The 17,446-nt window shown below is 68.6% G+C and overlaps 1 protein-coding gene across 1 annotated transcript in view; it reads left to right on the forward strand.

Moving 5' to 3' along the window:
- The window catches only part of NOTCH1 (notch receptor 1), a 44,393-nt gene that overhangs the window by 23,329 nt on the left and 3,618 nt on the right, over positions 1-17,446 (forward strand). The window contains exons 9-33 of the mRNA XM_078436238.2: positions 299-412; positions 1,190-1,303; positions 1,469-1,702; positions 1,795-1,905; positions 2,459-2,651; positions 3,833-3,978; positions 4,194-4,307; positions 5,972-6,091; positions 6,393-6,545; positions 7,116-7,344; positions 7,986-8,187; positions 8,832-8,985; positions 9,113-9,297; positions 9,812-9,944; positions 10,249-10,506; positions 10,580-10,692; positions 11,208-11,779; positions 11,975-12,403; positions 12,943-13,091; positions 13,799-14,015; positions 14,185-14,272; positions 14,372-14,537; positions 15,053-15,348; positions 16,398-16,545; positions 16,632-16,729. Of these exons, the coding sequence (XP_078292364.1) occupies positions 299-412; positions 1,190-1,303; positions 1,469-1,702; positions 1,795-1,905; positions 2,459-2,651; positions 3,833-3,978; positions 4,194-4,307; positions 5,972-6,091; positions 6,393-6,545; positions 7,116-7,344; positions 7,986-8,187; positions 8,832-8,985; positions 9,113-9,297; positions 9,812-9,944; positions 10,249-10,506; positions 10,580-10,692; positions 11,208-11,779; positions 11,975-12,403; positions 12,943-13,091; positions 13,799-14,015; positions 14,185-14,272; positions 14,372-14,537; positions 15,053-15,348; positions 16,398-16,545; positions 16,632-16,729 (4,736 nt within the window). The remainder of the gene's footprint in view (positions 1-298; positions 413-1,189; positions 1,304-1,468; positions 1,703-1,794; positions 1,906-2,458; positions 2,652-3,832; positions 3,979-4,193; positions 4,308-5,971; positions 6,092-6,392; positions 6,546-7,115; positions 7,345-7,985; positions 8,188-8,831; positions 8,986-9,112; positions 9,298-9,811; positions 9,945-10,248; positions 10,507-10,579; positions 10,693-11,207; positions 11,780-11,974; positions 12,404-12,942; positions 13,092-13,798; positions 14,016-14,184; positions 14,273-14,371; positions 14,538-15,052; positions 15,349-16,397; positions 16,546-16,631; positions 16,730-17,446) is intronic.

A 17,446-nucleotide genomic window follows, 5' to 3' on the forward strand; every position in this document is an offset into this window, starting at 1 on the left:
TGGAGCCAGCCTCCTGCCTGTCGGGGTGACCCCGCTGCGGCGCCCCTGGCGACCGCTCTGTGCCCCCGGCCTCCGGGCCGGCCCGCGGGGCACCAGCCCAGAGGGCAGCGCCAGGGCTTGGGGGGCGGGGGGGCCCGGGAGCCAGGCGAGCCGCAGGAGAACAGGTACGGAGGGTGCTGGCCAGTCGCCTCTGCCGGCGGCTGGCGTGGGCGTCCATCTCTGTGCCCTGAGCTGCGGTGGGGGGTGGCCGCGGCTCTTCACGGACCCCTGTGCCCCCTCCCCGCCCCCCCCGCCCCAGGCTACGAGGGCGTGCACTGTGAGGTCAACACGGACGAGTGCGCCAGCAGCCCCTGCCTCCAGAACGGCCGCTGCCTGGACAAAATCAACGAGTTTCTGTGCGAGTGCCCCACAGGTGAGGCCCGTCCCCAGCGGGGCTGCTGCCCAGCCCCCACCGTCCCTCTGGGGGAGGTGGGCCGGGAGCTCCGACGACCCACTAGGAGGCCTAGCTCAGGTCTGGGCCTGGTCCTACGGGAGCCCCTTCTCCTGTCCTGAGGGGCACCGGGCAGGTCCCCCAGGGACTGGCCTGCAAGGACTTCACTTCGGGAGTGGTCAGGCCAGGCCACGTCAGGCTGGGCTTAGGGGGAGCCCGGGACCCAGAGATCCTCCCTGCCGCTGGGGTTCCCCTGGGAGCGGGATTATAGTCCCCAGGTCCCCGGGGAGCTTAGGTGGTGAAGAGATGCCAGCCCGGCTCTCTGAGGGCTCGCAGCTGGGGGGGAGTGGGCCTGCCCCGCCCTCCCCACCTCTGCTGGCCTGCAGGAGACACAACAGGAGGGCTCCAGGAGCCCGTGGCCGGAGGGTCTGTAGGTCTAGGACGCCGACACTCGGGAGGCCTGGCAGGTCAGAGCCGTGGGCCTGCAAGGTATAAATCAGCCGTCCCAGACGCTGAGTGGGGGACCTCGTTCACCGCGGGATGGCTGGGACCGTAGTAGCCAGAGTCTGTATGAGAAAAGCCCCTCCTGCAGGGGCAGTGGCAGGAGCTGAAAGGGAGCAAGAGGAGAGGTCAGGAGGGCTACTGGGCCCTGGCCGGAGCGTGGCCTGGGGAGGGACTCCCTGCTGTGGCCCGGCGGGGGCTCGGCCACGGGCCCCCCGGCACCCATTGCGTCCGACTGCCTCCCTGTCCTCGCCGCAGGCTTCACCGGGCACCTGTGTCAGTTTGACGTGGACGAGTGTGCAAGCACGCCTTGCAGGAACGGCGCCAAGTGCCTGGACGGGCCCAACACCTACACCTGCGTGTGCACGGAAGGTGCGGGGCCGGTGGGCAGAGGGTGGGCAGGCTCCCGGGTCTGGGGAAGGGGCGGGGGGTCCCGTGATGAACGGCACGCTCCCCCCTCTGCTCCGGGAGAGCCCGGGTGTGGTTGGGGCCTTTCCGGGAGCAGCCGCCCTGAGTGCCCTTGGCCTTGCCCTGCAGGCTACACGGGGCCACACTGCGAAGTGGACATTGACGAGTGTGACCCCGATCCTTGCCACTACGGGTCGTGCAAGGATGGTGTTGCCACCTTCACCTGCCTGTGCCGGCCGGGCTACACGGGCCACCACTGCGAGACCAACGTCAACGAGTGTCACAGCCAGCCCTGCCGCCACGGCGGCACCTGCCAGGACCGCGACAACGCCTACCTGTGCCTCTGCCTCAAGGGGACCACAGGTGCCTGGGGGAGGGCGGGGGGGCGGGGTGTGTGTGTTGGGGGGACGGTGGGGGGGGCCCAGGAGCTGACCTCCGGTGCTGCCCACCGCCAGGACCCAACTGTGAGACCAACCTGGATGACTGTGCCAGCAGCCCCTGTGACTCAGGCACGTGTCTGGACAAGATCGACGGCTACGAGTGCTCGTGCGAGCCGGGCTACACAGGTGAGCGGCCTGGGGCCTAGGGACCGCTGGGGCTCTGCCCCTCCCAGGCCCCTCAAGCCCTTGCCGCAGGGGCCGAGGTCAAGGCCAGAGACTCCGCCGGGTCCCCAGGTGGGCGGGACGGGGCAGGCCTCCACCCAGGGCCCAGCTCTCCGGCTGCCAGCCTCGGCCCATTGGGGCAGAGACCACGGGAGGCCTGGGGCTCTGACCAGGACCGGGACAGGCACCCTCGAGCCCCTTATCCCTGGTTAGGGCAGACTCCTCTGGGCGTGCGTCCTGTGTCTTCCCCGAAGGCGTCTCTGGGCGGTTGGGCTGACGCCGGCCTTGTCCCCGGGGCCCCTGGGCCCGGCCGGCTGGCACTGTGCTCCCGTGCGAAGCCCCCGCTTACCCAGGTTACGCCTCGGAAGGACCCGGGGAGAGGGGTTGGGTGTCGTCCCCGGTTCAACAGGGGCAAACTGAGGCTCCGAGGGGCCAGAACTTGCTCATGAAGACCCCCCTGCCCCTCCTTCTGGGGGGACCCGGCTGTGGGTATCTGAGCCCCCCTCCCCGCTTCCAGGGAGCATGTGCAACGTCAACATCGACGAGTGTGCGGGCAACCCCTGCCACCACGGGGGCACCTGCGAGGACGGCACCAACAGCTTCACCTGCCGCTGCCCCGAGGGCTACCACGGCCCCACGTGCCTGTCCGAGGTCAACGAGTGCAGCAGCAACCCCTGCATCCACGGGGCCTGCCGGGACAGCCTCAACGGGTAGGTGTGGACGGGAGCTCTGTCCCCGGAGGCCGGCGGGCGAGGGAGAGGCCTGCGCGGAGCCTCGGACAGGCCGGGAGCGGGTGCCCCTCACGGGCAAGGGCTCGCAGGGCCCTCGCCGGCTCCTGGTGTGTGCTCAGCATGGCCACGTGTGGTCACGGGGCCCCGGACGCGCTTGTGGGTCAGCGGCAGCCAGCACGCGTGTGTGTGACACCGGGGTCTACCTTGTTCTCCGTCCTGGCTGCTGAAACGGCTCCCATCCCGCGGAGGTGAAAGGGGCACACCTGGGTCCATGTTGAGGAGGTGGGCAAGGTCGCCTAAGGATGGGGGTCTGGGGGCCAGCAGCGTGGTCACAGTCCCACCCCCACCTCCAAGCAGGAGAGGGGCTGCAGGTGGAGTTCACCAGCCGTGCCTGTGCAACAGAAGAGCGCGAACCGGTGGGGTTCAGAGAGCTCCTGGCTGAGGGCAGCTGGAGGTGCCGGGAGGGTGGCGCCCAGAGCACAGGAGCCCATGCCTCCCCCACACCTTGTCCCGTGCGTCTCAACCCGTGCGGGTTGTTCTAAGGTTAGGCTTGTGTAGCAAACCACTGGCCTAGCGAGCGAAGCCCTTTTCTGACTTCCGGGAGCCGTTCTAGCCAATCTCCGTCCCGAGGAGAGGGTCTTGGGAAACCGGGTATGTGGCTGGTCGGTCAGAAGTACAGGTGACAGCCCGGCCCCCACGATGGGCGTCTGGTGTGGGTGCTGTGTGTGGGCCCGAGCCCTTCTCCCGGGGCATCCTTCCCAGGAGCGAGTTGTAGGACACCCGGCTGGCGTGGCCCCCGCACGCGTGGTGTCGGCAGGGCGAGGGTGTGGAGCGGAGGCAGAGCTCACCTGGTTCCTGACACCTGCTCCGCACCCAGCGCTGGCCGCGTGGATGGGGCTGTTGATGCGGGCGGGGACCTCGTACTCTGTGTCCAAGGCCACGTGGTGGGTGAGTGGCAGGTGGCCTTCTGACGACTGCCCGGATGTGGCACGGCCACACCCATGCCGCCCTCTTGGGCGGGGTGGGGGCTGGGGTCCCCCCGCGAAAGGACTCTCGGGTGGGGGTGGCCCCCCACCCCCACCCCGTGCCATCAGGCCTGGGGACGGCAGCAGGGCTGGGAGCTTGGGCGCACTTCAATGGCGCCGTGGTCACCCCTGCAGGTACACGTGTGACTGTGACCCCGGGTGGAGTGGGGCTCACTGTGACATCAACACCAACGAGTGTGAGTCCAACCCCTGCGCCAACGGGGGCGCCTGTAGAGACATGACCAGCGGCTACGTGTGCACCTGCCGCGAGGGCTTCAGTGGTGAGTGGGGCCGGGCAGGGGTGCTGGCGCAGAGCGGGCCCTCGGGGGGCGCTGGGACCGCGGCGCCTCGCTCCTCTCTCCCGCCACAGGCACCCGCTGCCCTCAGGGCAGACCCTCCGGGGTAGGCTCGGCGCGGGGCTCTCCCTCCACCCTAGGGGGCCCCTTCAGAGCCTCTGGGGTGATGGGCGCACTCACCACCGGCCTTCTGTCTCCAGGGCCCAATTGCCAAACCAACATCAACGAGTGTGCGTCTAACCCGTGCCTGAACCAGGGCTCGTGCATCGATGATGTGGCCGGCTACACGTGCAACTGCCCGCTGCCCTACACAGGTGAGGGCAGGGCCCGCGGGTGCGGGCGTGCGTGGCACAGTGCGTGCCCGGTGGCTTTCCTGGGGCTGGCCGGGCCTCCTGACTCAGTAGGTACACCCAGAGTTCCGCTCGCCACGTGGAGGCTGAGGGCTGGCCACATTCGGGCCTCATTCCGCAAATTTCTGCCAAAGTCACACACGACTATATAGGACACTGGACAGCGATCTTAATACGAGCGTGTCCCAAGTACTTGGTTTGGCCAGCCTGCCTGGGAGGGGAGGAGATGGGGTGCTGCACAGCAGAGCCACAAGCTAGGCCTGGGCTGCTGGCCTCCACGGCCCAGCGTCCACACTGCATGGGCCCCTGGGGGCCGGACTGCCCCCCCCCCCCCCCACCTTGCTGGCCGGGCCTGAGGGATTCCTTTGACAGCGGGCCCTCTTTGTGTCGGGGAAACAAGGAGCTCTCTGTTAGCGCCAAGCAGAGGCGGGAGGCGTTTCCCTGGGCGTCCCAGCGTCTGCTGTTGGCCCGGCCAACGGGATCGCAGGAAATGGTCCCCTCCGTGGAAGAGATTTGCAAAGTGTTAAAAAACAAAAGTCCACAACCACAACTGTCCCTGGGTCCCACTGGGAGTGGGCCGAGGGCGCTGCCACTGGGGACAGCCTCGGGCCTCCCTGCTGACGAGCCTGGAGGTCCCGAGAGAGCCCTGTCCGGCCAGGCTGGGGGATGGGGGGGGGGGGTGGGGAGGAGGGGGCCTGTCTCCGTGCTGGTGGCTCCCACCACACGAGGCAGCCTGTGGCCAGAGCTGGGGACCTGGATTTTCTCTCCTGCATTGGTGAGGCAGCTTGTGGCCGGTAGCCGCCCAGGGGCCCCTTGCCTGGGACGCACGAGTCCCTTGCAGATACAGCATCGGAGGCTGGCGGGCCTGGTGGGGAGGAGCCGGCCTGTGCTGACCTGCTTCCCGTCTGCCCACTTCCTGCTTCCCTCTGCACAATTGTCGGAAACTCTGGCGAATTTCCTGCCTGCCTAGGTCACCGTGGAAACAGATAGAAAGAAAGGCCTTGGAAACTCACACCAGCAGGCCAGGGAGATAATGGGCTACGGGGAAGATAGTGCTTCCTTTCTTCCCCGGGAATCAGCCCCCACGGCCGTAAACAGGAAGGCTGTCCGCTGGGTTTCCATGGAGGAAAGTCGCCCCAGTGCGACCCGCTTCTGGCGAGACTCCCTTCCCTGCGCCGGGGTCCTGTACCACAGGTGCTCCCTGACGGGGAGGGGTGCTCGGGGCCGGGGCTCCTCCCCTGCTGTCCGGCCTCTGCTCGGTGGCCTCCGTGACCGGCCGCGGGCTGCCTGTGGCCCCAGAGCCCTTGGGAGGAGCTCTAAGGCCTCCAGGAGACCAGGAGAGGGCGTGAGGCCGGGAGCAGGCACTCCCAAGGGGTTGAGGCCCAGGCCGTGTCCTGCGGGGACAGTTTTGGAGCCAAGTAGCCCCCCGGTTTGGGTTCTCACTCTGCCAGGAGCTCGCCCATGGTCCCGAGGGCAGCACCACCCCCCACCCCCCCTCCTGCCCCACGGGGCTGTCAGAGGACTCTGGCGGCTCAGGGGCCATCAGGGCCTCCGTCGGGAGATGCCATGGGGCATTGGTCCTCTGGGCCAGGCCCCCTGGGTCTCAACGCTGTCCCCCTTGCCCTCAGGAGCCACGTGTGAGGTGGTGCTGGCCCCGTGCGCCCCCGGCCCCTGCAGGAACGGTGGCGAGTGCCAGGAGTCCGAGGACTTCGAGAGCTTCTCGTGCGTCTGTCCTGCAGGCTGGCAAGGTGAGGCCTCCTGGCCCTGCAGCCCTGCCTGGGTCCGCTCCCCTGGGGCGGGAGGTCTGGGGGGCTCCCCATCTCTGCAGGCTGCAGAGCCACCTGTAGGGGCTCCGGAAGCAGAGATGGGCCTGGCAGGGCCCTTCCCACCCCCAGTTTCTGTCTGCTTGGCCCCAAACTGGGGGATCGCAAGTCAGAGAGCCCCCTTCCTTCCTGGGGTGCCCCCAGGGGACGGTCCCGGGGCAGAGAAGGCTGCCGGAGAGGCCTGGAGGGCGGGGGCTGAACTGTCGGCCCCCTCCTCCTCCCCCAGGACAGACGTGCGAGGTCGACATCAACGAGTGTGTCAAGAACCCGTGCCGCCACGGCGCCTCCTGCCAGAACACCAACGGCGGCTACCGTTGTCGCTGCCGCGCCGGCTACACGGGGCACAACTGCGAGACGGACGTGGATGACTGCCGACCCAGTGAGTGGCGGGGCCCGCTCGGCCACCTGTTAACGCGGTTTTCTAGGCAGGACCTGCGGTTTTCTGGGCAGGCGCGGGGCAGGGAGCGGGCTGGCACCAGGCGGGAGGACCCACGACGCAGTGCCCGGGGACGTGCCCAGGGCACTGGGCTCAATTAGAGGAAGTGCTGGGGGGCGCGCGGTGGGGGGTGGGGGGGGGGGCTGCTGCTTGCACAGCTGTGGGCCTCGCGGGGACCAGGGGCGGTTCTGGGTGGTTCCAGAAGCCTCCCGAGCCACCGCCCCTCCCCGCGGGCTGGGGTAGCTCCTCCCATCGTGCAGCCTTATCGGTCCTTGTCATGACCCAGCAGGGAGCAGGGCTCTCCGACCCCGGGTCGTAGGACGCTGAGGCCCAGACAGGTGTCACCAAGCGGGCAGGGGACACGATGGCGCCAGCCTCGTCGGCCTGACTGTTGAGCTTACACATTCTGCCCCTGCCCTGCCGCCTGGGGCCTAGGAGTGGGGGGCCGTGGGCCCCCAGCTTCGGGGGGACGCTGCAGCCCACCCTCAGGCCTGCCTTCTGTCCCCCCCGCAGACCCGTGCCACAACGGCGGCTCCTGCACAGACGGCGTTAACACGGCTTTCTGCGACTGCCTGCCTGGCTTCCGGGGGGCTTTCTGCGAGGAGGACATCAACGAGTGCGCCAGCAACCCCTGCCACCACGGTGCCAACTGCACCGACTGCGTGGACAGCTACACCTGCACCTGCCCCACGGGCTTCAGCGGCATCCACTGCGAGAACAACACACCCGACTGCACAGAGAGGCAAGGGCGCCGCACGGGGCAGCAGGCCGCGGGGGCCGGGCACAGCACCTGGCGGCCGGGCACATCCAGCAGGTGTCCACCTGGCCGGCGCTCCCCACCCACCGCGGCAGGCGTCGTGTTCTAAACGAGCCTTGGTCCGCCGACCAGTGTGAGACCCGGGAGCCCGGGCGGGGGGGGGGGGGGGGGGGGGGGTTCTCCTGGAGAACGGGTGTGCCCCCTTCTGTCAGCCTCAACTCTGTGGCCTGTCTTGTTTCGCTTTTTCCCTTGGCCGCCGGGAAGCTCAGCGCTCAGCGTTCTCGCACCCTCTGACACACTCATCTACGTTGTCCGTGCAGATTCTGGTTCCTTCCTCACGTTTATGTTAACTACCACATACCCGTGTGTTTAAAGCTCTTCCCGGCGTGACTCGTAAAGGGGGCAGAGGAAGTGGGCGTAAGGTGCCGTGAGAGCCTGCGGTCGGTCCCCGGCCCCGTGCTGGGGCCTCCCGGGGCTTCCGTTGGCCTCCCTGAGGTCATCCGGGCTGCTCGCCGCCTGTTGTAGCTGTCGGGCCCCTTCCGCCGCAGTCTGAGTCCGGGGGAAGCTTCTCGGGCAGGGCCGCGCGCCCCCCTCACCCTTCTCCCCTGCCGCTTGCTCGCCTCCAGCTCCTGTTTCAACGGCGGCACCTGCGTGGACGGCATCAGCTCCTTCACCTGTCTGTGTCCGCCTGGCTTCACGGGCAGCTACTGCCAGCACGACGTCAACGAGTGTGATTCTCGGCCCTGCCTGCACGGCGGCACCTGCCAGGACAGCTACGGGACCTACAAGTGCACCTGCCCACAGGGCTACACGGGCCTCAACTGCCAGGTGAGCGACGGGCTGCAGGGGCGCCCGCGGCGCGTCGTCACGGCCACCCTGCCCGGCCCCGGCCGTCGGCCTCCCCGCGCCGCTGGTGGACCGGTGCGGCGAGAGTCGGGCCGGGAGGGCAGGGGTGGCCTTGGCCGCGCGGCTCCTGGGACCCGGCCGGCCGGCCCAGCGCCCGGCCCGAGGCCACGTGCCACCTAGGGAATCGGGTGGGGAACGGGGCCGTGCTCAGCTCGGGAGCAAGGGTTTACGAAGCAAGAGTAAGAAAGAAGCAGGGGAGGAACGGAGCTGAAAGCCAGCGTCTTTCCGGAAAACACGGAAAAGTACCGAAGCCTCGTCTTTATTAAAGTCTCACGTGAGATGTGTCACAAGGCTTCCGACAGAGTAGCTTACTTACAGAGAGGACTCTTTCGACGACAGGCTGTGGGTGTTCGGGATTTGCTGAGGCCCCGAGCACGAGAGCCCCAGCCCCAGGCCACTCCTGATGGGGGGGGTGGGGGGGGTGGCGGCCCAGGGGCCTCAAGTTCCCATGTCTGTAGGATGGGCTCACAAGCCCGCGTGGGCGCGAGGTTCTGCGTGTTCCGCACGGCCTCGCGGGGTCAGCCCCGGGAGGGAGCGTAAACACAGGCGACCCCCGCTGTCCCCAGAACCTCGTGCGCTGGTGCGACTCCTCACCATGTAAGAACGGCGGCAAGTGCTGGCAGACCAACACCCTGTACCGCTGCGAGTGCCACAGCGGCTGGACCGGCCTCTACTGCGACGTGCCCAACGTGTCCTGCGAGGTGGCCGCACGGCGCCGAGGTAACCCCGCGGCCCGGCCCGGCCCAGGGTTCCCCGGCGCCGCCCCCCCCCCCCCCCCCCCCCCGGTGTCCACCCCCTGACGCCAGGAGGTCTGAGGCCCCCTCCCTCTGCTTCCCCCGCCCCCCAGACATCAACGTCACCCACCTGTGCCGGAACGGGGGGCTCTGCATGGACGCGGGCAACACGCACCACTGTCGCTGCCAGGCCGGCTACACGGGCAGCTACTGCGAGGACCAGGTGGACGAGTGCTCGCCCAGCCCCTGCCAGAATGGGGCCACCTGCACCGACTACCCTGGCGGCTACTCCTGCGAGGTGGGGACCCGTCCCGGGGGGGGCAAGGGGTGCCGGCTGTGAGTGTGGCAGGCCCCGGGCCGCGAGCAGGCTCCGTGGGGAGGACTAAACCCGACTTTACGCAGTCCCAGTAAGGGAGGGCGGTGGTAATCAGGGAAGACTGCCTGGTGGAGGCGTCCCGTGGCGGGGGGAGCCGGGAAGAAGAAGAATACCCGGGAATATGGGTGGGGTTTCCGTCTGGGTCCCCTCCCCAAGAGCTCTGTCTCCGGGCTCAGCTGACACCTGCCCCGGGGCCTCCACCTCATGGCCACAGGACGCGCTCTGGCCTGAGCTCCGGGCAGTGACCCTCAGCTTATCAGAGTCGGCTGGGCAAGGGTCTCCCTCTGGGCCGACCGGGTGTGAGGAACTCAAGCCTTCACGGATCAAGAGAGTGGCCTGTGGTGTGGCCCCGTCAGCCTGCACAGCGGGTAGAGGGCCGCATCTCAGCCGCCCACCAAGCCACAGGCCCCCACCCCTCGTTTGTTTCCCTGCACAGTGCGTGGCCGGGTACCACGGGGTGAACTGCTCTGAGGAGATCAACGAGTGTCTGTCCCACCCATGCCAAAACGGGGGCACCTGCATCGACCTCATCAACACCTACAAGTGTTCCTGTCCCCGGGGCACACAGGGTAAGGAACAGCCACGCCCCAGGGCTGTGCCCCAGGGGAAAGTGGGCAGGCCGGGCCCTGGCCGGAAGCACCCTAGGCCCAGCTCAAGCTTCCGCTCTGCCTTGTGGGGGCAGAAGGCAGGTGCGGGGCTGACCGAGCGAGGCGGGGGGGGGGGCCCAGCCGGGCTGCCCCTGTCGCCAGCGTCCTCTCTCCTGAGCGTCTGTGTGGTCCCATCCCGACCGTTTGCCGAGGGGAGCGCCCCGAGGAGGGAGCCGGGCCGGCGCGTGGCCCGCTCAGGCCCCCGACGGCGTCCGCGCTTCTGCAGGTGTGCACTGTGAGGTCAACGTGGACGACTGCAGTCCCCTCATCGACCCCGTCTCCCGGGGCCCCAAGTGCTTTAACAACGGCACCTGCGTGGACCAGGTCGGCGGCTACAGCTGCGCCTGCCCACCCGGCTTCGTGGGCGAGCGCTGTGAGGGAGACGTGAACGAGTGCCTGTCCAACCCCTGCGACGCCCGTGGCACCCAGAACTGCGTGCAGCGCGTCAACGACTTCTACTGCGAGTGTCGCGCGGGCCATACAGGTGGGTGCCGCGGCAAGGTGGGGCGGAGGCCGCGGGGGCCGGGCAAGCCCCTCACGCCTGCTCTCGTCCCCAGGACGCCGCTGTGAGTCGGTCATCAACGGCTGTAAGGGCAGGCCCTGCCAGAACGGGGGCACTTGCGCCGTGGCCTCCAACACTGCCCGCGGGTTCATCTGCAAGTGCCCGGCGGTAGGTGCAGCCGTGGGGGGCTCCTTGGTCCGCAGGTGGCGGGAGGGCACCCCCTCGATGCCTCCACACACCATGCTCCAGAGGGCGGGGCTTGGTTGGAGCTGGGCTCAGCCTCCCTCGTTACCGAGAGCGAGCGGTTTCGGAGCAGTGTCAGCTTTAGGGAAAGACTGTGCAGGCACTGGCCACGCCCCTTTGCACACACCCAACTTCCTGTTTCAGCATCTCGACTTCTCCCGGTAGGGGTTACGGTGGGGGAGCCAACACCGGGAGGAGCCGGAGCTGAACCTTCAGGGTCGCTCCTGGCGCGGGCAGGCTTTGGGCTCTGAGATGCGGTGTCACACCCCCGCCGGTGCGGTGCCCCGCTGGGTTCCTCAGCGCCCCGCGCATCCTCTCCCCTCCCGGGACGGGTCGTCGTGGGCCCTCTCCCAGGCGAGGGGGGGGCGCGGAGAGGCAGCGGCATCGCTGGGCGGGCAGGGGTCCCCCTGACGCGTGCCCGCGGCTGCCTGTCCCCGCAGGGCTTCGAGGGCGCCACGTGCGAGAACGACGCGCGCGCCTGCGGGAGCCTGCGCTGCCTCAACGGCGGCACGTGCATCTCGGGCCCGCGCAGCCCCACCTGCCTGTGCCTGGGCCCCTTCACGGGCCCCGAGTGCCAGTTCCCGGCCGGCAGCCCCTGCGTGGGCGGCAACCCCTGCTACAACCAGGGCAGCTGCGAGCCGATGCCCGAGAGCCCCTTCTACCGCTGCCTGTGCCCCGCCAAGTTCAACGGGCTCCTGTGCCACATCCTGGACTACAGCTTCGGGGGCGGCCTGGGCGTCGACATCCCCCCGCCGCAGATCGAGGAGGCGTGCGAGCTGCCCGAGTGCCGCGAGGAGGCGGGCAACAAGGTGTGCAGCCTGGGCTGCAACAACCACGCGTGCGGCTGGGACGGCGGCGACTGCTCCCTCAACTTCAACGACCCCTGGCAGAACTGCTCGCAGTCGCTGCAGTGCTGGAAGTACTTCAGCGACGGCCGCTGCGACAGCCAGTGCAACTCGGCCGGGTGCCTGTTCGACGGCTTCGACTGCCAGCGCGCGGACGGCCAGTGCAAGTGAGGCAGCGTGGGGGGGGGGGCGGGGCGCCCGGGGGGAGGGGCCTGGGGCGTGGGCGGGACTCAGGCCGGGGGGCGGGGCCAATGGGGGGCGGGGTTCAGGCGGGACTTGGGGGGGGGGGGCGGCGGGAGGCCGGGCCAGGGGCGCGTGGGCGGGGCCCGGCGGCGGCCGCCTGAGCGCCCCTGCGCCTGCAGCCCCCTGTACGACCAGTACTGCAAGGACCACTTCGGTGACGGGCACTGCGACCAGGGCTGCAACAGCGCCGAGTGCGAGTGGGACGGGCTGGACTGCGCGGAGCACGTGCCCGAGCGGCTGGCGGCCGGCGCGCTGGTGCTGGTGGTGCTGACGCCGCCCGCGCAGCTGCGCAACAACTCCCTGCACTTCCTGCGGGAGCTCAGCCGCCTGCTGCACACCAACGTGGTCTTCAAGCGCGACGCGCACGGCCAGCCCATGGTCTTCCCCTACTACGGCCGCGAGGAGGAGCTGCGCAAACACCCCATCAAGCGCGCCGTGGACGGCTGGGCCGCGCCCGGGGCCCTGCTCGACCGGGTGGAGGCCGCCCTGCTCCCGGGCGGCGGGGCCGGCCGCCGGCGCCGGGAGCTGGACCCCATGGACATCCGCGGGTGAGTGCGCGCGTGCGGGGGAGGGCGCCGCCTCCCGGCCTGCGGGTGAAGGAGACCGAGGGTCCCGCGAGTCCAGGGCTGATAGGGCCCCGCGCCGGCGGCGTTCCTGCCGGAGCTGCTGACCCCCCCCCCTCCCCCCTGCCCAGCCGGTGTTCCAGCGCTGGGGTCAGCTCCCAGATGGGAACCAGACCCCTGAGGTCTCTGTCCTTCTGAGATGGGGGAGAGGGTGCTTGTGGCTCCCAAGGGGACAGTGGAGGGTGGCAGGGCCAGGTGGGAGAGCGCTTTGAGGGGTGTCTGGGGAGCACCTGCCGTGGGCTGGGTTTGCTGGGCTGGACACAGAGCACACTGACCCCCCCCCACCCCCACCCCCACCCCCCCACGTCATTCTGTACAGACCTGGCTCCCTGCAACCCCAGACCGCCCTCCCTTTCTGGGAGCATCTCCCCGCATGGGGACCACGCCTGAGCCAGAGGGGTAAACTGGGCGGCGGCAGGGCATAAACCTGCGGTCTGAGCCCCCTGACCTGCGTGTCCCCCCAGATCCATTGTCTACCTGGAGATTGACAACCGGCAGTGTGTCCAGTCGTCCTCACAATGCTTCCAGAGCGCCACGGACGTGGCCGCCTTCCTGGGCGCCCTCGCCTCGCTGGGCAGCCTCAACATCCCCTACAAGATCGAGGCCGTGCAGAGTGAGTGGCCCACCCCAGCCGCGCTCCCTTGGGGACAGTTTGCTGGCTTCTAGGAAGAGCCTACCGGGGAGGGGTCAAGTCTCCTAGTCCCCGCTCCAAAAACGTTCTTGTTCTTTGTGTCATTTGCCGCCTATGGGTGTGTGTGTGTCATGCCATCCAGAGCTAGGGAACCACTTTTTCTCGGATTTTCTGCCTGGTGCGCCCTCCCTCCCCGTAATGACAGCTGTCGGTGTGGCTGGCCCAGGGGGACGGACAGACACATCTGCCGGAAAGTAGGAGCCCGTTCCTCCCCCCTCTCATCCCCCTGATTTTTCTTTGTTGGGTATTATTTCAAAATCATTACAGCTTTTTAAAAAAGAGAGAGAGAGAGAAGAATTGATCGGTGTCATGTGAAGTGTTGAAGTTTGTATCTTGAAAATCCTCCTAAATCCTTTGTCTTAACAGTTCCATGCGAGTGCAGTGATTTGAAGTTGGCTAATCCTCCCTTAAAGGAGAAAAAAGTAGAAGCCGTCTCCAGATAGTCGGCTGGTGCAGGAGAGAATTTAGCGATAGTTTGCAATTCTGATTAATCGCGTAGAAAATGACCTTATTTTGGGGGGCGGGTTGGAGGAGGGTGGGTGAGGAGGCGCCCAGCTGTGGAGCCAGTCCGCTGCCCCCCGGCTGCCGGCCTGCCGCGTAGCCGCCGCCTGATGTCCCGGCGCCCGCAGGTGAGACCGTGGAGCCGCCCCCGCCCCCGCAGCTGCACTTCATGTACGTGGCCGTGGCCGCCTTCGTGCTCCTCTTCTTTGTGGGCTGCGGGGTGCTGCTGTCCCGCAAGCGTCGGCGGCAGCATGGACAGCTCTGGTTCCCGGAGGGCTTCAAGGTGTCAGAGGCCAGCAAGAAGAAGCGGCGGGAGCCCCTCGGCGAGGACTCCGTGGGCCTCAAGTTAGTGGATGCCGCTGCGGCCCGTGGGGGGCGTGGGGGAGACGGGAGCCGCCCCCTGCGCGCCCATGGGCCTCACCTCGCGCGGTCCGAGGGCGTCGGGCGGCCACCCGAGCCGTGGCCTCGGGGAGGAGCCCCGCTCAGCGTCGCTTTCCCGACCCCTTGCCCCCAGGCCCCTGAAGAACGCGTCGGATGGTGCTCTCATGGACGACAGCCAGCACGAGTGGGGTGACGAGGATCTGGAGGCCAAGAAGTTCCGGGTGAGTCGGGTGGGCTCCAGGGCCTCCCCGGGCGGCCCCAGCCCTGCCCCGGGACCCACCCCACCCCATGACAGGGCTCTCTGCTCACCCCTTCCTCAGTTCGAGGAGCCAGTGGTTCTCCCCGACCTGGATGACCAGGCAGATCACCGGCAGTGGACCCAGCAGCACCTGGACGCTGCCGACCTGCGTGTGTCCGCCATGGCCCCCACGCCACCCCAGGGCGAGGCCGACGCCGACAGCATGGATGTGAACGTCCGAGGGCCGGGTAGGTGCACAGCCGGCCGCCCGCACCGCCCCCCCCCCCCCGGAGGCTCTAGGGGTCCCCCTTGTCCAGCCGCCTGTCTGGGGTCAGTATTCAGGAAGCCGAGCACGGGGGCAAGGTGTGCTCTCTCCTTGGAGCGGGACAAGACGTCCCAGGAGACGCCGTGTCCTTAGCTGGCTCTGTCCTGGGGGTGGCTGTCTGCCCGCCAGGTTAATTTCTTGTTTCGAAGCGGCCAAGCTGTGGGTTTCCCAACCACGTGACTCTTACGTCGCTTGTTCTCGGGTGGGTTATTGCTGAAGGTCCCGGGCGGGTCAGGAGGCCAAGCTGCAGGGTCCTCATTGCCTCCGGCCAGTTGGCGGCCGAACCTGGCTCTGCCCCTTGGGGAGCTCAGGTTGATTGTGGTGGCTCCGGGCGGCATGGCCGTGGGTGCCCAGCCCCGCGGGACCGGCAGCACCGCCCTGGGGCCGCTGCCGGGGGCCGGCCTTCCTGACGGAGCGCTTGTCCCTGCCTTCACACAGACGGCTTCACGCCCCTCATGATCGCCTCCTGCAGCGGAGGGGGCCTGGAGACGGGCAACAGCGAGGAGGAGGAGGACGCGCCCGCCGTCATCTCCGACTTCATCTATCAGGGCGCCAGTCTGCACAACCAGACGGACCGCACTGGCGAGACCGCCCTGCACCTGGCTGCCCGCTACTCGCGCTCCGACGCGGCCAAGCGCCTGCTGGAAGCCAGCGCCGACGCCAACATCCAGGACAACATGGGACGCACCCCGCTGCACGCAGCCGTGTCTGCCGACGCGCAGGGCGTCTTCCAGGTGGGCAGCTGCGGCCACGCGAGCCCCTCTGCCTCCCGGTCAGGGCTGTCGACCGGGCTCACGGAGCCCCAGAGCCCCGATACCAAGTGTAACCTCGGCGGGGCTCGTGCCGAACGGGCGCTCTGAGTCGCGCATTCGCGGGGCAGGCGGGCCGCCAGGAGGTGGCAGCGCTTCCTCACCCCCACCCGAGACTGCCTCCTGGTCCCGCTGTGGCGGCCCATCACGGCCTCCTGCCTCCCGATCAGCCTTGGCTGGAGGCGTAGCTGGCATCGGCGGTGAAAAGAAGGGTTTAGGGGCTGCGGCTTGCTGCTGGGAGCCCGGGGCAAGGGTGGGTCCGGGGAATTGGACGTCTGGGTTTTTGGGGAACATCCCCACACGGGCTCCTTTTGCAAGCCTCCAACTGGTTCCCCTGCCGCGCGTCCACAGGCTCCGAGCAGCCGTGCCCTCAACAGACAGGCAAGGTGGGGCATAAGCAGGGGGGGGGGGGGGGTCATCACAGAGCTGTAATTTAGTGAGTTTTTAGCACGTTATCTTGCTGCAGATGTAGGCAGTGAGGCTAGTGAGAGAGGAGAGGAGCATTGAAACGAGCCCCCTGGAGCAGGCTCTGTTTGCTCCCACGGCCTTGGTGGCACAGAGACACGTAAATTCCCACGGGCATCTCGTGGGCGTGAGGCCAGCCCTTTTCACCCACCGGTGGGCAGGGACTGTCCTTCTCGCCTGTGGCCCCGGGCACAGCGGCACGTGAGGCAGGGCCTGCCCCTCTTCTGTGTGTCTGCAGGGACACGGCGGGTCTCAGCGGTCTGAGTCCGCGACTCAGACGTGGTTCTGCCCGCTGTGGCTGGGCGGGGACTTCACCCCTGTGGGTCCTGGGCGGTGGTGGCAGGATTAGATGAGCACGTCGGCCCCTGGATCCTCCAGCGGTGGCCGGCGGAGCTCCGCCCTTCCTGCTCCCCCCCCCCCCCACCGCCCGGGCTGGTCCAAGAGGGGGCTTTGTCGCCGGCGGCCCTCGACTCCCGTTTGCCAAGCCTGCCCCCTCCTCTGTCGCGTAGATCCTGATCCGGAACCGAGCCACGGACCTGGACGCGCGCATGCACGATGGCACGACGCCGCTGATCCTGGCCGCCCGCCTGGCGGTGGAGGGCATGCTGGAAGATCTCGTCAACTCGCATGCCGACGTCAACGCCGTGGACGACCTGGGTGAGCCGGGCCGCGCGGTCCAGCCCGCGGTGGGTGGGCCCCGTGCCGCCTGCCCTGCCCCAACCTCCTCTCTGCCCCGCACACAGGCAAGTCCGCGCTGCACTGGGCCGCCGCCGTGAACAACGTGGAGGCGGCTGTCGTGCTCCTGAAGAACGGGGCCAACAAGGACATGCAAAACAACAAGGTGGGCTCGCGGGCCGGCGGCACGGGGCCCGGGCGAGGCTGGCGAGTCCCTTCACCCGGCGCCACCCCTTTCTGGCCACGGGACCACCGAGCCGTGGGCAGAAACTCCAGACGTGGGCCGTCCCGGTGAGGGCCCCCGAGCTCGTGCGTGGGTGGCACCAGCTCTTTTCCCTCGTTGACCACGTTCGCCGACACCTCCCGGGCGGGCGCGTGCGTCTCAGCTCAGTAAAGGGTGCGACCGCAGCTGTCCCGTGTCCCCACGACCTGCGCCGCACTTTCTGTCCCCGGCCGTCACCGGGCGGGTGGTGCACGTAGAGCCCTGTCGCTGGTGGTGCGGGGGCGTGGCACATGGTGAGGCCCCCGGTTAAGCGTGAGCGGCCACTTGCCTGCACACGGAACTCGCCCGTCACTGCTGTGGTCTGTCCCCGAAGCGAGGGAAACGCTTTGCTCCCCAGCTCCTTGGCGGCCGAGCCCTGTCCACATCTCCCTGACCCGACCTGGGTCTCCCTCCTTCCTTCCTGGGGGACACAGCAGCCGTTGGGACCCGGGAACCCCTGAGTCCCCTGCGGGCCAGGCTTTGTCGCCGCCTCCCACTGGGGACACTGAGCCTCAGAGATGCAGCGGCCGCCGGAAGGGCATCGGGCCGTGGCCAAAGCCTTGTGTGAGCCAGAGAGGCCCCGTCAGGCCACGCAACAGCCTCACCGGGGACGTGTGGCAC

The sequence above is a fragment of the Panthera onca genome, chromosome D4, assembly GCF_046562875.1.
Source record: "Panthera onca isolate mPanOnc1 chromosome D4, mPanOnc1 haplotype 2, whole genome shotgun sequence".
NCBI lineage: Eukaryota > Metazoa > Chordata > Mammalia > Carnivora > Felidae > Panthera > Panthera onca.